General features: G+C 44.8%; 1 protein-coding gene across 1 annotated transcript in view; it reads left to right on the top strand.

The window, feature by feature from the left end:
• LOC126456249 (proto-oncogene tyrosine-protein kinase receptor Ret-like) overlaps positions 1-21673 on the top strand; it is a 115529-nt gene that overhangs the window by 24943 nt on the left and 68913 nt on the right. Inside the window, exons 4-6 of the mRNA XM_050091999.1 lie at positions 5789-5920; positions 15547-15676; positions 20542-20665. Of these exons, the coding sequence (XP_049947956.1) occupies positions 5789-5920; positions 15547-15676; positions 20542-20665 (386 nt within the window). The remainder of the gene's footprint in view (positions 1-5788; positions 5921-15546; positions 15677-20541; positions 20666-21673) is intronic.

Genomic DNA, 21673 nt, shown 5'->3' with positions numbered 1-21673 from the left:
CAGCATCACCTGAATTATTACTGTAACACTGTCACTACAAGACTTTTCCTTCCCAAATCCACTTTGCTTCTCTAATAGCAGTGCGTCAACTACGTTTTTAAGACGATCGTAGGTTATTTGTGTGTATACTTAATAAAAGTGTTTAAGAAAGCTTATTCCTTAGTAGTTTTGCTTTTATTGCTATATGCTTTGCTGTAAGGCGGTATTACTTCAGCTGTTGCCCGGGAGTATATCATTGCCTTCGTTTTCTAGCAAGTATTAATTGCTTTCAGTAAGTGTATTTCCTGTAGTGATCCTTCATATTTTGGTAACTGTGTGTTCATTCCTTCCTGTCCCGTGACTCGCCACGGTTATCTCGTCTCCTTGGTAAATTTAGAAAACGTCAGCCAAAGCGTGGGAAAGGTAAAAGATCAGGAATTTGGAATACGTTGAAAATGGCGCACTGTGCATTCTACACGAAGAGCGCTCAATATTCAGGGATATGACAGGAACGATCATTGGAAGCAAAAAGTTCCTATAAATATTGGGTTCTAAAATGAATATCTTCAGAGCTATGAGAACTTGTTCATCTTCGCTCCTGTGAAACACAGATGTTATACTGCACAAGTACTCATATCTCTTAAGCTAAGTAATTTAGAGCACATGTGTAATAGGCTTTTTTGCTTCCAAAGATCGTTCCTCTATATCGTCTAACATTGACCGTTTCCCGTGGGACAGTCTCTACAGTGTGTTCGAGATTACTTTAGTAGTGACGTGGAGGCGAGGACCATATGCCACATCCTGGCCGCAACATGAACATAATCTAACATTTCATTCCACTCGTACAAACTCGGAAGCTACTTGATGTACAGAGATCTAACTGACGTCAAGTGTGTTCTCGAAGACCTGTACTGCATTTCTTTTCAGTTCTATTTGCGGTAACAAAATTTTAAGATAATATATGGGAAGTTTAAGAAAATGCGTATCCTGGCGTCGATTTTACAGAATTTTGGACTTGGGGGGAAATCTTTTCGCAAACGACATCTTAATAATACATAATCATATTATCATCCGCTCCAAACTAGAATTCTATTGAAGATCATTAGCATGATATAATTTGAGTTAAATATTTGAGGAATAATGCTGCTTTCGTGCGTGAAAACCTCAGCGGTCGCTCACCGTTTTATGATCAAACTTTCTACTTATTTGTAACATAACGAAAAATCGAGGGAAAAAGAAACCTTGTCGTCGATTTGGAAGGCAGATTGGAAAATAGATTACCTCAGTATTACAATATTTATAATTCAAACTGTGAGTGGGATTTCTTTGTGTAATTAATACTGAGTTGCCGAGATGAATTTCATTCGGGATCAGTCGCTAATCACAGCCTTGTTATTAATAGTCAAAACTTGTGAAAACATAAGTTTGCTAAGCACGAACATCAAAAGCTCACACCAAATATTCCGTTGAATCTTCCTAAACATCTTTTCTAAGATAACAATGGAAAAACTCTACTGACGCCATCACAGTTGTCACACTGTCACTGTCCTTTTCTAATGACGTGATCATTTCTTATGACGCTTTTTGTTAAATAATTTAATTGTGCGAAGCTTTTCCTATGATGCGCTGCATATGGCTGACGGCTTTCTCGTACTTTCCTGGGTTGACTTTACCAACAGCGGAGTTGCTGTATGGTTTGATTGCAGACAGCATATCTTTTATTATTATTGGTGGCAACGTAAAATTTAAGTCCTTATTAATACTACTGTGGCGTACGTGTGATGCTAACCAATCGTCTCCCATTTTCCTTTTACCATGGTAGGCCTCTGATCAACAATAACAATAGTTGGAAGCATTAGCATGAACAATTGTTGGCGGTGTGGGCACGTAATGGCCAAATCCTTTCTCTCGACTCGTCTCATACGGCAATGTCCTGGCTAAGAGAGCGACATCGAACTTCGCCAGTGAATAGCATTTGATGAAGTGCCTTCTGATATTGTTCGCTGCCATACAACAACAATAATAATGAACAAAATATTCATACAATGAAGGCTTTTACGACAGGATGTTTCAGCTGCTGAGAATTTTTCCGGGTTGTATGGCCGTGGTGCATGGAACTCTTCAATCCCTGACTGCCCTGTCGGCGAGACTCAGCATAACCAGGAACACCTCCGAAGATGTCCAACGTTGCTTTGGACGAAACGTACGAGATTGAAGAGATCCATGGACCACGGCCATACAACCCGGAAAAATACTCAGCAGCTAAAATACTCAAAATTAATAAAATGTTCCGACCTACAATGCCGCTGTCGATTGGATTTCGCATTTTAACCCAACGTTTCGTCCCCATCTGTGGATGACATTTTCAAGAAAGGTAGCTTCGTTGAGTGTCCGATACACACACTGACTCGCTACTGACTGCAGCGAAATTCCGTTTACACGTGCTTCCACACAGTGGTGTGACATCACATATTTTGAATACCAGAGGGCAAATGGCCGTTGTCGACTGCCGTCATCCTCTGTTGCTATCGCCCTGGGGTGGTAGACTGGTACACATCCACCACGGGAATTCTGCAGCTAATAAGAGGTTCATGACAACTATGCGCAGGCAAAGTGATATGCACAGTCTTAAGTCTTAGGCAAGGTTTGGTTCTAGTGGACATCTCGGAGACTAAAACAGTCCTCTTTTCGGAGGACTACAAGACGATACAGGCTACACTAAAAGCCCACGTTCCGTGTCAGGCAAGAGAAAGAGACGAACTACTGCTTACAGCACTATAACGTCAGTCGCACAACATTTTTTTTATTATGTAACACACTGGCAAATTTTGCGGACAGTCATACGACATCCAACACACAGTCCTGATATAGTAATCTTCTGACTTCCATCTCTTCGGGCCTGTGAAGGATGGACTGCGTGCTCAACATTTTACAGACTCAGATTCTGTTGTCAAAGCTGCAACATAGCGGCTAGCTTGAGCTAGTTTAGGTTCTTACGTGAGTGGCATTGGGGAAAGTACATAACGATTGATGGTACGAACATTTTGATTCTTTACGACATAGCTTCCTAATGAGGCAATATTTATAAATACAGATTTATAACAGTCTATAATGAGAGCTAGGGCACATTTGATCAGACATTGCTCTTGATCGCGTATCGTGGGGCATGCTATACAACGGCTGCTGCCTGGCACAGAAAGTGAGAGAGGTCGTTATGTTCAGACTCGGTGGAGAACACGGATAAAATATCATAGAATAGGTAGAAAATCGATCTTCACAGGAAAATTAACAGAGGAAAAATTCTTCTTGTAAAATGTAAACTTTTATGGCCGGAAATGTCACAATGAATAAAATGTTCCTGGGTCTTATTCCATGGTCGAATGTGTTTCACACTAATACCCAACGTTTCATCCCCATCTGCTGTGGACTTTTTGAAGGGGGGTCGTAGCTTCTTTGAGTGCCGGATTCACACCCTGGCTCGATACTGACTACAATAGAATTGATAAGACTCAAGTATTGGCAGCCACAAGCGGATACCATGAAAGGCTATACAAAAACGCCATAGAGATCGTTAAACACCCATGAATTTTAATAGGAAAGAGGAGGGCGTGAAATTGAATGACATCTGGATCCCGCTGCTGAAGAAGATGTGTTCCTGTCTTCCATCGTAGGGTGACAGCAACAGCGGACGACGGCAACCGACAACGGCCAGTTGCGCTCGGGTATTCAAAGTATGTGACGTCACGCCACTGTGCGGGAGCGCACAGTCAGTAGCGAGCCAGGGTGTGAATCGAACACTCAAATAAGCTACGATCCCCCATGAAAATGTCCTCCACAAATGGAGACGAAACGTTGTGTTTAAGAGTGAAATTCATTCGACCACGGCATAACAGCCTGGAACATCTCATTAACTGTGATACTTCCGGCGGTGTAAGCTTACATTTTACAAACAAAACATTAACATCAAAACTGTAAGACAGTGGTTCCCAACAGGTGGTCCGCGGACCCCCAGGGGTCCGCGAGCTATGCCAGTGGGGTCCGCAAGATGCTATTAGAATAAAAAATATATTAAATATATTTCGTATGATAACAGAATTTTTGTTTTGGCCGCTTCCTGCATGAGCAGAGCTTTAGCGAACGCTAACTTCTGCGTCTAGCGTCTTCCTAGAGCCAACTGACACTAGCACACACTAGAATCACATAGAGCAAATAGTTCTGCTGTATGCCGTTAGACTGAGCGCGCTGCCTCTTTGCAGCTGACAACTGACAGTCACTTTACACATCGGTGATAAAATTACAGACTTCTGAGCATCAGCACGCAAGGACTACGAGAAACTTGGAGATAAGGCAATGAAAAAGATCCTTCCATTTGCAACCACATATCGGTGTGAGCAAGCATTTTCTTCCATGTGTTTCATGAAAAACAAATATACGAATCGGCTCGACATGCGGTCGGGTTTCAGAGTGAAAGTTTCAAGTTTGGAACCTAATATTTCAGAAATACTTACTTACTTACTCACTGGTCATACCGGACTCGCGAGTCCATTACCGCAGCAACGTATTTTCGCCATCGGTCCCTGTCTTGAGCTATTTCCTTCCATTCCCCTTCAATGCCTAGGCTCCGTAAATCACCCTTCACATTGTCCTCCCATCTACGCCTCGGTCTCCCCACAGGACGTTTTCCCTCTAAGTGCCCTACCAGTACTCTGCGCGCTGCCCTGCCCTCATCCATTCGAGCCACGTGACCCGCCCATCGCAGCGATGCGCGCCCGTCGCCTGGCGGTTCGCATACCGGTACTTAATAATACTGATTATGTCAGGGCTTGAACCTCTTCGTTATGCAGTTTTCGCCACTCTCCGCTAATTTCATCCCTTTTTATTCCGAAAATTTTCCTCAAAATTTTGTTTTCAAATACTCGAAATGGCTTTTCATTGTGCACAGTGAGAGACCAAGTCTCGCACCCATACAGTATAACTGGTAGAATAATAGTTTTGTATATTCTAATTTTAATATTTCAGAAACAATGGACTCAAAGGTCAGATTGAGCTCATCTCATTAAGAACTGAAAATTAAAACTAATTGTATACTGATCGAGTACTCTATTGTAACTGTATTTTTTTTTCAAATAAATAATACCTTGTATGAAATTAGTGTTTTCTTATTTTTCACACATGCCTACTCAATGCAATCGCAAGTGTAGTACACTTGAAAGACCAGTACACTCAAGTTTTAATTTTTCGTGTCATTTTCAGTTCATACTCAATCTTTATTTTTTTAAGGAGTTTGTTATACTAAACACCCAGATTTGAAGACAAAGATTTTGAGCAATAATCAAAAATTTAACAATAACAATGCTGGCTATATTGAAAAAGTTTTAAGCTCAATATTTTTTCAATAATGAATATGTCAATGTACCAAAAATAGAAAACGTATAAAAAGACTCTTAATTTGGCTTTTTTAGGTACTTGATACCGTGATATGACTAGGTACCAATCATACTCGATGAGGGGGTCCTCGAGAAAATTTTGTTGGGAACCCCTGCTGTAAGAAATAGCAAAAACAAAGATCTCACTGCGCAGTGTACTATACGACAGGACAGCGTAGTGCAAATGAGAAGTGGGTGACAATTTGGCAACTGCTGGAGTTTGCTGTGGTTACAGGAGCCGTAGGATTGACTGAATGCCTGCCATGCATTCCTCGTAAACTTTACGCCACGTCTTCCTTTCACCACCGTCAGTGCTAAAGTAATTTTGGACAGGGTACGGTTGTACACACCGCGAAAGTGAGCGCCGGCTGTGCCGTGTGCAGGGCGGTCGTTCGCCAGCGGCATCGGCGGCCAGGGCCGCGGCCTCTACAGCTGCGCCGGCGTGGGCGTGTGCTGGGGCGCGCGCCCCGAGTCCTGCAAGTGCAAGACGGACGCCGGCAGGCCGCAGCAGGCCGGTACCGCGGGGGCGGCCGCCGGCTCCCGCCCCACCGCCGCGCCTACCGACTCCCCCACCACCGCCGCGCCGTCCTCAGGTGAGCAGCTGGCCGTGCCAACTCACAGCTTGTCCTGTCTTTAAATTACGAGGGGTGTTCAGTAAGTAATGCTTTCACTGCCGTTTTGAAGGTTACGTATAGTGCTGCCATCTATCGGAACTTCGTGAAACTATAGTGGCTGAAGCGGGAATATTCCACTATGTACCACAACACATTCCACATTTCTTGAACCGAAACTGGCCTAGAAAACAACGTGCTTACCTATTGAAGGCCCCTCGTATTTTACATCCAAATAATAAGTTTCCAGACATGGGTCCCTTATCAAAATCATCTACTGAATATCCTCTACAAGCGCTAGAAATCCATATCGTAATAGATATTGTGAAACACCATGTATCCAAATGAAGTGCAAGAGTGTACGTGTGTAGGTTCCCTTCCCCCCCCCCCCTTTCCATCCTGATTTTTTCCCGCCTACACTATCTCTGCCTCCCTTCTCTTCCCCCTCCCCCCCCCCCCCCGAATCCTTTTGCATTCACCACCAATGCCTTTCCCCACTCCCTCTAGCTTCTGCCCAGCCACCCCGCCCTCTTATGAGTCCTCGTCCTCCGTCGGCTCCTTCTCCCCCTCCCCTTCATTCCGTTTTTCCTCTCCTTTCCCCATTTCTTCCCCATCACCTGTCCAGGTTCCAGTGTTCAAGTGAGTGTTCAGTGTTGTGCGTCTTTTCCAAAGTGTTGTGAACAAAAATCGTGCTGTTGCTGGGTGTGAATTTTATATCTCTTCCGAACAGAAACCAGACTGTCGCCGTGTTTTTTAATTGCCTGTCTATTATTTTACCTGTCTGCTTCCTGTGTATTTTATTAGCATCGCCAACCCTTTCTTTTATGTTTTAAGTTCCACAATTTTCCGCCATTTTACCATTTAAGTCACCGATTTTATCATCTCCTTTTATTATTTATTAGCTTCATTTTTAAAAAAAAAAATATTCTGTAGTCTGAAGAGCGGCGTACTAAGCTGCTGCCAGCCTGCCCCTTCGGGGTGAATCGAATCTCAATAAAGGAAAAAAAAGTGTGTAGGTTCCATATTTCCTCCAAAACCATCGTACTGAGTTCAGCCAAACTTGCTACACACATTATTTACTATCCGGACGGAAATAAAGTGGAAGCAAGAACCAGTAACAGTCTGTTGGGTTGGGGGAATTACACTCCTGGAAATGGAAAAAAGAACACATTGACACCGGTGTGTCAGACCCACCATACTTGCTCCGGACACTGCGAGACTGCTGTACAAGCAATGATCACACGCACGGCACAGCGGACACACCAGGAACCGCGGTGTTGGCCGTCGAATGGCGCTAGCTGCGCAGCATTTGTGCACCGCCGCCGTCAGTGTCAGCCAGTTTGCCGTGGCATACGGAGCTCCATCGCAGTCTTTAACACTGGTAGCATGCCGCGACAGCGTGGACGTGAACCGTATGTGCAGTTGACGGACTTTGAGCGAGGGCGTATAGTGGGCATGCGGGAGGCCGGGTGGACGTACCGCCGAATTGCTCAACACGTGGGGCGTGAGGTCTCCACAGTACATCGATGTTGTCGCCAGTGGTCGGCGGAAGGTGCACGTGCCCGTCGACCTGGGACCGGACCGCAGCGACGCACGGATGCACGCCAAGACCGTAGGATCCTACGCAGTGCCGTAGGGGACCGCACCGCCACTTCCCAGCAAATTAGGGACACTGTTGCTCCTGGGGTATCGGCGAGGACCATTCGCAACCGTCTCCATGAAGCTGGGCTACGGTCCCGCACACCGTTAGGCCGTCTTCCGCTCACGCCCCAACATCGTGCAGCCCGCTTCCAGTGGTGTCGCGACAGGCGTGAATGGAGGGACGAATGGAGACGTGTCGTTTCAGCGATGAGAGTCGCTTCTGCCTTGGTTCCAATGATGGTCGTATGCGTGTTTGGCGCCGTGCAGGTGAGCGCCACAATCAGGACTGCATTCGACCGAGGCACACAGGGCCAACACCCGGCATCATGTTGTGGGGAGCGATCTCCTACACTGGCCGTACACCACTGGTGATCGTCGAGGGGACACTGAATAGTGCACGGTACATCCAAACCGTCATCGAACCCATCGTTCTACCATTCCTAGACCGGCAAGGGAACTTGCTGTTCCAACAGGACAATGCACGTCCGCATGTATCCCGTGCCACCCAACGTGCTCTAGAAGGTGTAAGTCAACTACCCTGGCCAGCAAGATCTCCGGATCTGTCCCCCATTGAGCATGTTTGGGACTGGATGAAGCGTCGTCTCACGCGGTCTGCACGTCCAGCACGAACGCTGGTCCAACTGAGGCGCCAGGTGGAAATGGCATGGCAAGCCGTTCCACAGGACTACATCCAGCATCTCTACGATCGTTTCCATGGGAGAATAGCAGCCTGCATTGCTGCGAAAGGTGGATATACACTGTACTAGTGCCGACATTGTGCATGCTCTGTTGCCTGTGTCAATGTGCCTGTGGTTCTGTCAGTGTGATCATGTGATGTATCTGACCCCAGGAATGTGTCAATAAAGTTTCCCCTTCCTGGGACAATGAATTCACGGTGTTCTTATTTCAATTTCCAGGAGTGTATAACGTGGAGAGAGAAGGGGAGGAATAGACGGGCAGACCAAGAGAGGGAAGGAAGATATGGGCACAGGTATCGGGTAGGAGGAGATGGACATAAAGAGGGGAGGGGGAAGAAACAGAAAAGGGAGGTAACGAGATGGACAGAGAGAGAAGTGGGAAGAGAAGATGGACACATGAAAAACAGAGGCGGAGATGGACAGACTGAGGGGGCACAGCAGATGGGCAGGGTAGGTAAGTAGGAGATGTACCAATAGAACACGTATCTGGCCACCGCCGGGTACTTAGCTAGTGTATGGTATATACAAAGCCAGTTCAGTCACTTGGTGATGTGACCACTTTGGGTCGGCATGCGGTATAGGATTCCAGTAGGTTCTTCCATTTCTGCCGATCTTGAGCTTCCCATTGGCAGTTGAATCTTGCAGTCTTTCCTAAGCTTCTGCGCCAACTGTCCACACCGTGGTAATATTCAAACAGGGAAGTGGTTTTCTGTGTTGTGATTACCTCCTAACATTGTGACCGACAAGCAATCACACTCATTTGGGATACAATTACATAAAAAAATATCAACAGGCAATATAAATAGTCTTTCACTGAAAACTCTTAGTGAAAAGTAAAAAAATAAATAAAATCTTGCAAACTCGCGTGATTAAATGGTGTGGCAGTTTCATATTTTTGCTCGAAAAATTGCTTTTGAAGACGTACACCACCACTGACAGGTACTCCTAAATCCATAAGTTCTGGCAAAAACGTAATGAGAATCGAACTCCAAGGCAACAAAATTACCAGTGAAGTGAGAAAAGTATGAAGCTTCTGGAAATAACGGTTTTCTTATTTTATGGAGGAAACACCGATATTTTTTCTGACATAATAACGTGGCCTATTACCGATACCACTAATGCATTTTTGCATTTACTGTAAAAATATCGTCTGTCATTACAAGAGTGTTTGGAGTTTCATTTTCGTTTCTTCATTAGTGTCTTAGTTTACGATTACTGATCTATCTGTTGAGACAGTTCATTCGTGTTTTCCATACATAATGAAAATTCATATAGCATTTAGATTCTTCTTTTTTAAAACATCGCAGCTTATAGTGCATATCATAGTATTGTCAAGCTTATCCTGAAGCATTTTTCGGTAAGGATATGTTTACTGTACGGCACTCATGATGTGCCCTTCTATGGTATCATCACAGCCCTAATCCCTCATAAATACGCCCATTTCTTGGAGGCTGGCCAATCAGAAAGCGCCCAAGACAACACACATATATTTAGATCTTCCAATTTCAACCTAGTATTTTAGTGTTCAGTCACATTTTTTTCAGTTCCACCTTAAGCCACAACAATAGGCCAAAGAGAGAACATCTATGCAAAAACACCCATCTGATGCGCTCCTCCAATGAAAGCCCAGTATTTTAGCAGCGATTAAAATAAAACAACCATCCAGCGAGCTTCCTACTTCAAGGATGATACCGTTCTCGTTAACAATTTCGCGACATCTGCACCATCTGTTACAACTGGAGGCGAGCAGAGCAGCGGATTAGTTTTTCACAGGCAAACACGCACAGCTTTGTCAATCTGGATTTGTCTGACTTCGAAAAACATGTAACACACGCACACAACACGTAACACACACACACACACACACACACACACACACACACACACATAGAGATCCCAATCACAGCCATTAAAACGAGCCACCATCATGGTAACGTTCAAAAGAATCCTAGCGATCTGAATTGCATAAATTGGCGCCAAGTTCCAAAGTGTCTGAGCGACCTGTATTATTTATTAGAAATATATAATGATACTGACAACACTTATGCAGATTACACTGTTTTCACTTCTAAAATGTATGGGTCTCAAATCTGTAAACTCACATATAATCTTTGCCATTGCTATTTCGTTGGGTAAAATACGTAATTATATTGGTAGTATTTCGGCGTCTGTAAAATGTCTGTGTTATTTATCAAAAATACGTGGGCTTCATCAGCAACACATAATGTTTACAACAATATTATTTCCACGTGAAAATACAGAAATATATAGGCAATACCTTTGCAGCTTGCAGTTTCTCGACATCTAAAACGTCTGTGTCATTTATTATAAAATACTAAAGCATACAATACACACACACACACACACACACACACTATGTAAGCTTCATCAGTAACACAATATTTACTTCAATGTTATTTTCATTCCTAAAAAAAACAACATAAAGATATTGACAGTACTAGTGAAACTTAAACCATTACGTCTTAAATGTCTTCCAAAATACACATGACACATGTTAAGCTGTTCTGCGCAATGAGTAGATTTCGATATTTGTGCCACACTGGCACAGGCACAGTGGAGCCCCATTTGAAACGTTGCCATATCGGAACTGTCTGTATTATTGTTTTATATAAGTACAAAACACCTGTCGCTAAACATAAGATAGTAAGCAAGCAATGCAGTAATAGTTGACACTATCTCTTAGGCATAAATGAAGTTGTGTTACTGGTGATAAAATAACAGCTTTTATCACCTAAACAAGCACCATTTTAGGAGGAAAATGATAATGCATCAGTAAAAATATAATTAACGTTAATGATTTCCTAATACGGCTTTTTACTACTTTCCATCCAGGAGCTATCTGTGGTTATGTTTCGTTAGTGTACAAAAACGAACTTTCGAGGAGGGCTGCGACATTTACTGATCGGAATTATGCTGCCACGGCTATCGAAAATAAATTTATCGGCCATATCTTCACAACCAGCTACTAAATGTCCGCCTCCATAGCTAAGTGGTCATTCTGCCTTCGGTGCTGCTACAGTGCGGACACGTGACTTGTCCCGTAGTGAGGCGCAGCTAGCCGGTGTTGGTGTTTACTGCGGCCGTAACCGCGTGCCGTCGTTCAAAATAATACATCATGGAGTACAACGACCGCAGAGGGACTCTGCGATTCACATTTTGTCCCGACTTCACCCGTACCACGGCGCTCGATGTCGAATGATTCCTGCGCGACGAAGCGAAGATACTGCCGAGCGACATTATAGTAATCCATCTGTCCATAGTCAGTAGTACAGTCTATGTGAAAATAGTTGACGGGGCATGTGGCAAAATTATACGAAAGGCCCACCGCGGACTATGCTTCTGTCACTCTGACGGCATCGTAGGACCTGTCACCGTTGACCATACTGGTGTCGGTGTCAGAAAGAAAGTCTTCGGACGTTGTGATCGAGGCCCTCCGACCCTACTGTACGAGGACGCACCGTACGACGGCTTCGTATTATCTATGCAGATGTAGAAGAAATTATCACCGTTTGACTTCAGTGTGCAATAACCACAGTGATTGTGGATTAACTGACGAAGTTTTATCTCTATCTGAAGACGTTATGAAACATACAGAAGCAACGAGATGGCGGACACTACGACAACTCACTGCCACGCCAGGTGGTAACAACTTTGGTCGAAATAATGCTTGTGAAATGCTTGTTTGACTGTACCGCACATAAATGGCGCAATACGCTGGCTCAAAAGAAACCTGCTGATTATTTAAGCGTAGAAAACTCAGTTTTTTTTCAATATATGGTCAAAATATCTGTTCAAACAGTGTGTATTTTGCGTCCACGTTTGTCTTCATGCAGCTTAGCTCGTGTTATTCTAATTTGTTTTCTTGAATTTCCAGATTAACCGATATTTAGATAATCTGGATGAAGAAGTATCCCACCTTGTCCAGATAATCATGTATCCACTGTACCTACATCTTCAAATTTTGTAGTCCTGTCGTCCACAGTTGCGTTTAATATTATGCTATGCTGATAATTTTTTGCTTTTGGACCGTCTAATTACGACTGAATGAAACACAATTTTCGTGCCATACGAGTTTCGCCATTATTCCTCAGTGGCAGATTCTGTGGATTTTGTTCTATGTATTGTGTTTTGGTCATAATTAGATGGCCTACAAGCAAAAATTATCAACATCCGTAATCCGCTGTGTTTGCTGAATTGACTTTGGATACAATGTTTACCACATCACTGTCAGTGTCCGTGTCGAGAAGGATACACCAATTCGCGTCAGATCACTGAAGTTAAGCACTGTCGGGCTACGCTGCTTCTGTTGACAATTTTGCCTTTGCCTTTACGGCTGAGAGGAGAGGAGGAATGGTGGCGCAAACTCCATGATCACCAATCTTTGCGCCATTGTCCTGGATTAAGTTCCAAACCTCTCTGCAGTGTTCTCATGAGGTGATGGAATGCGACACTGTTGATGGTGGTCTATCCGCCAGGTGGGGACGTTAGGCTGCGGTCACAGTGGCTCCGATGTCGGGTGATTCCGCCAACTACTAGCATCGGCCGCAGACGGCCGATCTTTTTAAATCAGTACGCTAGTACGTGTGCGGTCACACTATAACAGATCCTATCTCCCGAACACACAGAATTCGGATGACAATCGGTGGAATTCAAATCAGTTTGGTTTCATCGGTCAAATCGACCGACTTTCTCGCACACGAAATATAGAGCGTGGCATCCTGAGGATCAAAATATCGTAATCGGGATACAGTTCGGAATCTATTGACTGAAATCGCAGTTTTATTCGAAACCTCAAATAGGCAAAATCTTTATTGGAAATTTTACGCATAGATTATGACCTCAACAATTAGTTTGTTCTAGTGAAGAGGGTGGCGAATCTTATATGCTTATAGCTATTCCGCTGGGTCTTTTTCGTGGGAGGTTGTCATTAGTTGTCTGCAAATTATTATTACTGCTTACTGGCATTTTACGCCAGTAGGGACTGATAGTGTTAATATGAAGTGGTTTGCAAATGTGGTGTACGGTATGTATTTCCACTTTTAGGTGCATTAGGTTTCAGAGTACCTTATGCTACACTTTGTTTGTCTTTCACTTGTGTGGTAATTGACAGCCACTGAAGTTTAATTGCACTTTCTGCACAACTTTAAATAAATACAGCGAAACAGGGTGTTTACAACTTGCATTTCAAGGTCACCACTAATTATCTCGAGTATGTAACAGAATGTTTCTCCCGTCATCTTATATATTCGTAAAACGTGTCTGATTATTCCGCTAACTGAGGACAGAGTGTAGAGTACTCGCCACAGTCTCTACGAGACAGGAAAGCTTTTTTAGGTGTGGGATTACAGCTTGGAAAAATAATTTCTTCCGGTAACAAGGATGGCGTATTTTCTGCTTAAAGTTACTGTAGTGGGTCCTTTTGGGTTGTGGTAGGTGGACATCAGCTGTTTAAAAATTATTATTACTGCCTACTGGCGTTGTTTTTGTGGCAGTAGGAAGAAGTTCTGTTACGTTAAGTGGTTTGCAAATGTGGTGTACGTATGTGTTTCGACTTTTCAGTGCTCCAGTGTTAAGAGCACCTTACACTAAACTTTGTCGTTCACCCGTATAAGGAATGACAGTCATTGAAGGTTAATTGACGAATACCTGCACAATGTTAAATAAATTCAGCAAAACAGGTATCGAGTAAGCCCCTAGTTGTAGCGGTGTGATTCTAAGTCTATTAAAAAATCCAGTTCTCACATTAAACATGCAATTCTGGTTCAAGTGAAACCAGAGCTGACACTTTGATGTTTGACATCTATCGATTGCATCTCTCTAATAATTAGGCCTATACCACGTTCTGAAAAGTACAGTTTCAAAACTTTTATGTGATATGTTACATGTTACTTACGATGCTCTAAATATTAATTTAAAATCTAATATTTTCACTCTTGTACCTGTTCTACGAAATTTTCAATCTTTTGTAAACCGAATTTTGAAGCTGTGCAAGTGCACGAAAAGACGCTGTAATATTGATTTTCTTTATTAAAAGCAACACTCAATCTGAAATAATACTGCCACCAAGAATATTGTTACGTCCTTTCTCAAATCCACTGGGTAAGTATTTAGAGAGCAGTGAAGTGTACTAGAACGTGATTATCTGAATATCCAGCCGGTAGTGCATTAATTTTCACCATTTTTAGCATAAAGTGAGCTGCTGTGAAACCATAAATTTACCTTTCATTAATTAGATAATACTTACGTACAAATTTTATCCTTGCATCATATAGCAGAAACATGTACTTTTACCACGTAAATTAACTATTATGTGATCATAACCTCATTGGTAAAAACTTTACAGACCGAAGTAGCACATTCTGCCACTGTAGCATAAAAAAACCACACTCTGAGCAACGTGTTTTGGAGAGATCATTAGTGCAGTGTATCACTGAAACTACATATTGTCGTAATACACGAACATATAGAAGAAAAACATCAATTACCGCCTGTTAGTTTCTAAGGTGGTGGTCACTTCTGAAGCTAATCGCTGGTGAGAGAAGGAAAGTGGCTTCACAAAGTTTAAGCATTTTTCACTTTCGTGGCGTGGTGTTTTTCCCTTCATCTCTTATATTCGTAAAAGTTGACGTAATTTCAGTAACTGAGGACTGTGTACAGTACTCGCCACGTTCGTTCCGGTACAGATGCAGCTCATTTACATGCCTCTTATAATAGCAAAAGCCACACTGCAGCACTCGTCTCCAAGCACAGAGAAGTCGTGGAATCCATCCCGTCCTTGGAGGTTAAAATATAACCTACTTCATACATAAAATAGATTCTAACCTAACCCATCCAACTCGATCCCGTCAAAAACTAACGAATGAGATCGGACGCACAGTGACCAAGCTGTCGGCCGATGTTACCAGGTAACGTTCCGCAACTTCACAGTTAATACATGACGCTCATACTTCACGAACGAAAGGTGCCTAAGGACAGAAAAGACTTTTCCAATACAGGTGGCTGAACCTGCCCTCTCGGGACTCCCAGCCAATCATGGCAAACGATTTTACTTTAGTATCGCATCATTTTGCCCAGCTCCTTTTATCCCTCTGAACATGTTACATTGGGATGCTGTTTCTGCTCGCACCCGGATGACCCGCACGCTATGACGGGGGCGTTGTGTGGTTGCAGAGTCCCCGGTGGCGCTGGTGTCTGCGTCCGGCAGCCGCGCCAGCTGCGGCGCCGTCTGCGTGATGGCCGTCGTGGCGGGCAGCGCCCTGCTGCTGTCCGCTGCCGTCGCCACCCTCTACTGGAGGTACAGGTCAGTGCACCACAGAGTCCACTTCAGTTGCTATCGCAATCGGTACACACTAACATCGGAAGCAGACTGTACCTGCCTGCCATCGTGCACTGTGGGTTTCCACGTTAATCTCTGAAGATAGCTATTGGTGCTGGTGTACACTGCAGCTCTCCGACCTTTCTGACCAGGCAGCGACGCACCAAACGTGATTCTTTGTTCCGAACGAGGAGTGTCCTCCCACTTAAATTTGAAAAGGGGATTCTTATTCAAGAGAATGAGGTTTGTTGATTCTGTCCATAAATGACGCAGCCAAGACAGTTGGGTTGTGTTGTGTTGGGAGAGGAGACCAAACTGCGAGGTCATCGGTCTCATTGGATTAGGGAAGGAAGTCAGCCGTGCCCTTTTCAAAGGAACCATCCCGGCATTTGCCTGAAGAGATTTGGGGAAATCACGGAAAACCTAAATCAGGATGGACGGACGCGGGATTGAACCGTCGTCCTTCCGAATGCGAGTCCAGTGTGCTAACCACTGCGCCACCTCGCTCGGTCAAGACAGTTGGGCTTTTCTGAGACAGATATAAGGGGTGCCTGCTCTAAATGCACTCGCCAAGTCGCCTTAGAGAGAATCTTCTGATTTTTAAAGTGTGTCAGTATGAAAGTTTGTCAGCTGAGTTACTCAACTTTGAAGTCAGCTCTCTCTAATGAGTATAGTGAGAGACAGAGCACAAGCAAATGGTTCAAATGGCTCTGAGCACTATGGGACTTAACAGCTGAGGTCATCAGTCCCCTAGAACTTAGGACTACTTAAACCTAACTAACCTAAGGACATCACACACATTCATGCCCGAGGCAGGATTCGAACCTGCGACCGTAGCAGTCGCGCGGTTCCGGACTGAAGTGCCTAGAACCGCTCGGCCACCACGGTCGGCTAGAGCACAAGCGCATTGCGCTTTTGCGAATATTGAATCGAGTGAGTGACGATTTTGTATATATGCAGGTAGCATTTTCTACATGACTGGCCTTTTACTGAGGCAACCAGATGTAAAATGTGTAGTTAGACCACCATACACTTTCCGATCAAAAGCATCTGGACACCAATTAGTGAACATTAATATGGGCCATGTCCACCATTCACCTTTATGACGGCTTGAACTTCCATGAGAGGTGAACGATCCGGTTGTAATTGCCGCTGGAGGCTGGGCTGCGGAGTGGCTGTTTGACGTGCCTGTTCGGGGGCGGCAAGGTCTTCGGATCGAGGCCACTCTGGAGTGTGTTTTTGCACGTGATGCAGCCTCTGTAACCAGTTGTACCGCTGGGCGCCGCAGTTACAGCACTTGGTGGCAGTTTTCTTTGACTGTGGGAATACCCGACTGTCGTGGCCGCCGCTACATTTCACGCACTTCGGTGACTTGGCGGAGTGCCTGCATTGAGCGAGGTGGCATAGTGGTTAGCACACTGGACTCGCACTCTGCAGGACGACGGTTCAAACCCGCGTCCGGCCATCCTGATTTAGGTTTTCCGTGATTTCCCTCAATCGCTTCAGGCAGATTCCGGGATGGTTCCTTCGAAAAGGCACGGCCAACTTCCTTCCCTAATCCGATGGGACCAATGACCTCGCTGCTTGGCCGCCTCTCCCGATCAACCAACCAACCGACGGTGTGCCGGGCTACGTGGTAGGTTCCCTGGCACCCGAAGCACTACGATGGTCCTATGCGTGCTGTAACTCCTCCACGCCGACAGTGAATGCTCAGAGTCACGTCACGTCGAAGATTTTCCTGTTGGTCTCCAGTGTTAAGGAATTTGCTTCTGTAACGCTGGAGTTCTTTCATAGTCCACAATTGATGTGGCGAAGCCCATGTCTTCAAGTGCTTCCTTCGCCTCTACATGAGCCATTGCTTTAGAACGTCCCTTATAGCTTCTTTAATGATCTTCGGTTTCGTGGCGGGAAGTGAGGATGCCATTCATTTCCGCCATGATTATCAGTGTTACATAATCGACGGTAACAGTACAGAGTAGCTTCAACCTTTCACCGCCAGCTTGTTTGGCAGTGAAAGGTTGTTGAAGATTCTGTTTTACCCAATCATACAAGGTGTTGCAGTTTTCCGCATATTGGAGAACTATAGACGTATCTTCTGGTGGTGCTCCTGTGTTTGTTGTCGTGAATACTGCCGCTGCTGCTGTAGGACTGCTACGTTGCGAACATCTTGCAATGTGACGAGGGTATTTTTTGTCTCTATCGACGGTGTTTGCACACTTCTTCTCGGTTTTGCCTGCTTCATCCGTGGCAGTTTTGTAAATCCTCCGTCGCTTGCTGCAGCAGTTTGAAGTGCCTTGCTGATGGTTAATGCGTCACTCCATTTGCATCTGGAGGTCGTGGCTGAGACCTCTAATTCCATGGGTTCTTCGACTGAATCTGTGCTGCATCCGTTCTCAGAATCCGAGTTCGGGCGCCAGTCACCATTTCTGATGTTCCTTCTGACTTTGCCAAGTCCGTCTCCGGCGTAGCGGCCGATGAGGTCACTGGTGGGGCGATCACTCGACTCCGGTGTGGTCGAGACAGCTGCCTCAGCTGTGCACGTAAACAACACGTTCGTCTCTGTGTCATTGTATGTTCAACTATCTGAGCTCTGCTGGCAACACGATTTTTTTCCTTACTGTTATTTCAGTTCCCTACAACGGGGACGAGCTGACAGCAGATAAAAACCGCTCTTCAACCAAAGGTTGCATAAACTGTGTTTAAAGATCGTTGAAGTATATAAAAGGTAACAACAACTGACGATTTTGTAAAAAATGCTTAGGTGGACGATACTGACGATTTTTACATGAAAACGAGTGACAATAAACTAGTATTTTGTAAAATACACACAGATGGAAAATATTGATGGTTTTTAAAACTCGTTTGATTATTTTATATTTCAGTTAAAATATAATCACTGATGAACGTGAATGATGACATAGTATAATGGTGAACCTGGGCGACACATGAAAAAATTTTGATGATGGAGGTGCAAAGGTGAGTATGACTATGGGGCCCTGCAGGTAGCGACTAGAAGAAAGCAAGGTGAATGAAGGGAACGGAGAAAATGAGAGGATGGTGTGAGGTAAAGCGTCGTGTTTAAATCTGGAAAGAGCGGCATATCTCGGGCCTGATTTCATCGTTGATGAGAGGGTGTTGGTTAAAATTCCGAAGAGAGAGGAAAAGGCATGGAGGTCCATGGAAGGTGGATGTAGTGGCGCAGCAGGATACCTGGATTGGTTTTAGTGGGCGGGAAATTGGGTGCTGGAACTGGGTTTTGTGATCAGTGTATCGGGTCCGAACGTGCTCGAGGAAGAGAAGAAAGTGTGGGAAGGTGGATGAGTTGGAACGGGATGCGAGTTGGGGAAGATGGCGGATGCTGAAGGCGAGGCGGAATGCATCTCTCTCCAGGATTTCAAGGGAGTTTTAGAATTTAGGCCGGGCAGAGATCGAGGCTATTATGATGGGGCGGATGAGGGACTTATAGGGGAGGGTAACGGTACAGGGATGTAGATCGCAGTGCGGCCTGCTAGTAGTTTTAGCAGTTTTATTCGGATTCGTGGTTTGTGTTGGATGATAAGGAGATGTGCGTTCCAAGTTATTATTCTGTCGATAGCTAGTACTAATACTTTACTGTCGTAGAGGGATGGGTTGGTTGTGGTTGGAGAGGTGGAAATGTGGACTTTAGAAACGCCGAGTGGTTCGACCAAAGATGGTGGCTTGGGTTATTTGTAGATTTACTTTGAAGTTTCCATATATTACGCCACTCGACCAGAAGATTCATGTGGCGTTGGAGGGAGACATGGTAGAGTTAAAGGATGTTATGAGTGACTAGGTAGGAGATGTCGTCAGCATATTGCAGAAGGTATGTTAGGGATGGCGATTCGGGAATGTCTGCAGTGTACAGCATGGAAAGGAGGAGGGGGGTGGGAGGGTTGAAAGGACAGAGCCCTGAGGCACACCTGCAGTGGGGTAAAAGATGGGAGAGCAGGCATGCTTGATTGTGACGTAAGTAGGATGCTGTTGAAGGAAGGATGTTACAAGGCGTATATAATTAACTGGGATCACAGCGCAATATTCCCAACCTCCTTCGCCTCCTTTCGTACTGGTGGAACAGCCTCTCGAGAATTTGGCGATCTATTCCGCATTTCATAGCAGTGCCTGGAATTTTTGATTGGATGGTGTACAAGATTAGAGCCCCTTTAGGGAATGTAAGGAATGTTCTCTGTTTGTGTAAAGCATATGTCCACCGAATCCCTTGCAGTTGTCGCATGTTATATACCAGTCAGGCCATCAGGCCCTTGGAAGACAGGCGTGTAGAGCAGAAGCGACACACACGCTTACAAAACCGTGCAATTCATCGATTGCAGAAAATTAGCTCGGTACGTGTCATTTGATGGAATGTGACAATAAAGTGATCCTGGCGTGCACTACCAGTTACTAGGATAATGTTATTGAGAAATTTTTTACTTAAATTCTGCTAGGAATCCTACTCGCCCTGGTCAAACAGCAGAGGGGCAGAATTAGTGGTACTTGGTTATATATTGTTAATTATTTCACTATCGATAACGTCTGACGTTGGTCATCTTTTGTTGCGTGGTTGTGTTAGTTGTTTATTGTGTACATTGGTCTTTTTGCGTACGCCGCCTTTTGATTCATGATTGCAGTTGCCGTGCCCACTGAGATTTTTAAGCTGCCATGCGCAGCGATCTCTTTTCGTTTTGTGCCTCGAAAATTAAGTTATGTTCACCTGTCGAAATATCGGGGTTTGGCGAGGACATTGCAGCGTTGCTACATTCCTGTGAGTTATTTGAGGAACTTTCAACACTGGCTACGAGATGTCCGCAGCGACGAGACGGTCTGTGTTGCAGGAGGTGCGGCCGGATGCAGCGCGAGCGCAAGCTGGCGGCGGCTGGCGGAACCACGGCCTCCGACTACGTGCAGAGCGCCGCGCAGCACGACGCACGCCTCCTGGCGCACGAGGCCCGACCGCCGGTGAGTGAGACATACTTTCCTGTCGCTACCACATCTTCTGCACAATATCCGTGTTCGGGACAATGGCACTAACTGGAGTAACGGCTTCCGTACATTCTGCCTCGGTTCAAAGAGATCACAGCCCTAGAGATATTTTGTGTAAATGCTTTCTGAGATATCGCCATCATTTAGTTGCACTACAGCAACACCAAAGTCGTGGCACAACTTTTATTGACTCTGGTACACCTTACGCGCTTCAGCGTTACGCCGTTTTCAAAGGTTCTATAATAAAGTGGCTGCACAAGGTGATTCAGCTGCCACTACTGATAGGTTTTATGCAACCCGCAACGCATCCAAAAATCGTGCTTCAGACTGGTAGTGAGTGAGGGAATATGCCACACAGCGTCTAACGGCTCACACAGCAAAAATGAATCAGTCCAACATAACGCAGAGCAAAAAAAGGTTGTTTTGGGGGGAAATTCGTGTAGTCGCTAATTTTTGTACAATAGTAGGAAGAAGTGCTATGAACAACATACTGAAAATCCTGACCAATGGATTGTGAGCGTTGAGGTCAGGCCCGGGTCTAGGAAGGAGGGGTGGGGGGTGGTGGGGGGGGGGAGCAAACTGGGGTGAGAAAAAGTCTTCTTTCACAAAGCCCTTAGGATCCAGCGCACATTGGTCTATCGATTATTCATATGGTTTTGAAATGCATCCCCGTTGGTCTTTAAAGATTTTTGAACACATTATAAGTTGATTTCTGAACGAATCATAAGTCGATTTTTGAATTCGTGCATTGTGTGTGTGATGCCTCTGCCGAGAATACCCGACACATCTAGCAATAAAAAGCTTTTCCGAAGACAAAAGTGTATGGGGCTGTATGAGCTGACCTGAATAAACCAGAACGAATCAATGTCGGTTGCTGTTTGCTTATGTGGTTAACTGGGTGCGCGAATGATCAGCCTTGTCACAATTATTAGCGAAACCCATAGATTCAGACTACCAGATTCAAAATAAACGACTAACAGGAAT

This window comes from Schistocerca serialis, chromosome 2, assembly GCF_023864345.2.
Source record: "Schistocerca serialis cubense isolate TAMUIC-IGC-003099 chromosome 2, iqSchSeri2.2, whole genome shotgun sequence".
Classification (NCBI taxonomy): Eukaryota; Metazoa; Arthropoda; class Insecta; order Orthoptera; family Acrididae; genus Schistocerca; species Schistocerca serialis.
The sequence above is the reverse complement of the archived record's forward strand: the minus strand, read 5'-3'. Positions and strand labels throughout refer to the sequence as shown.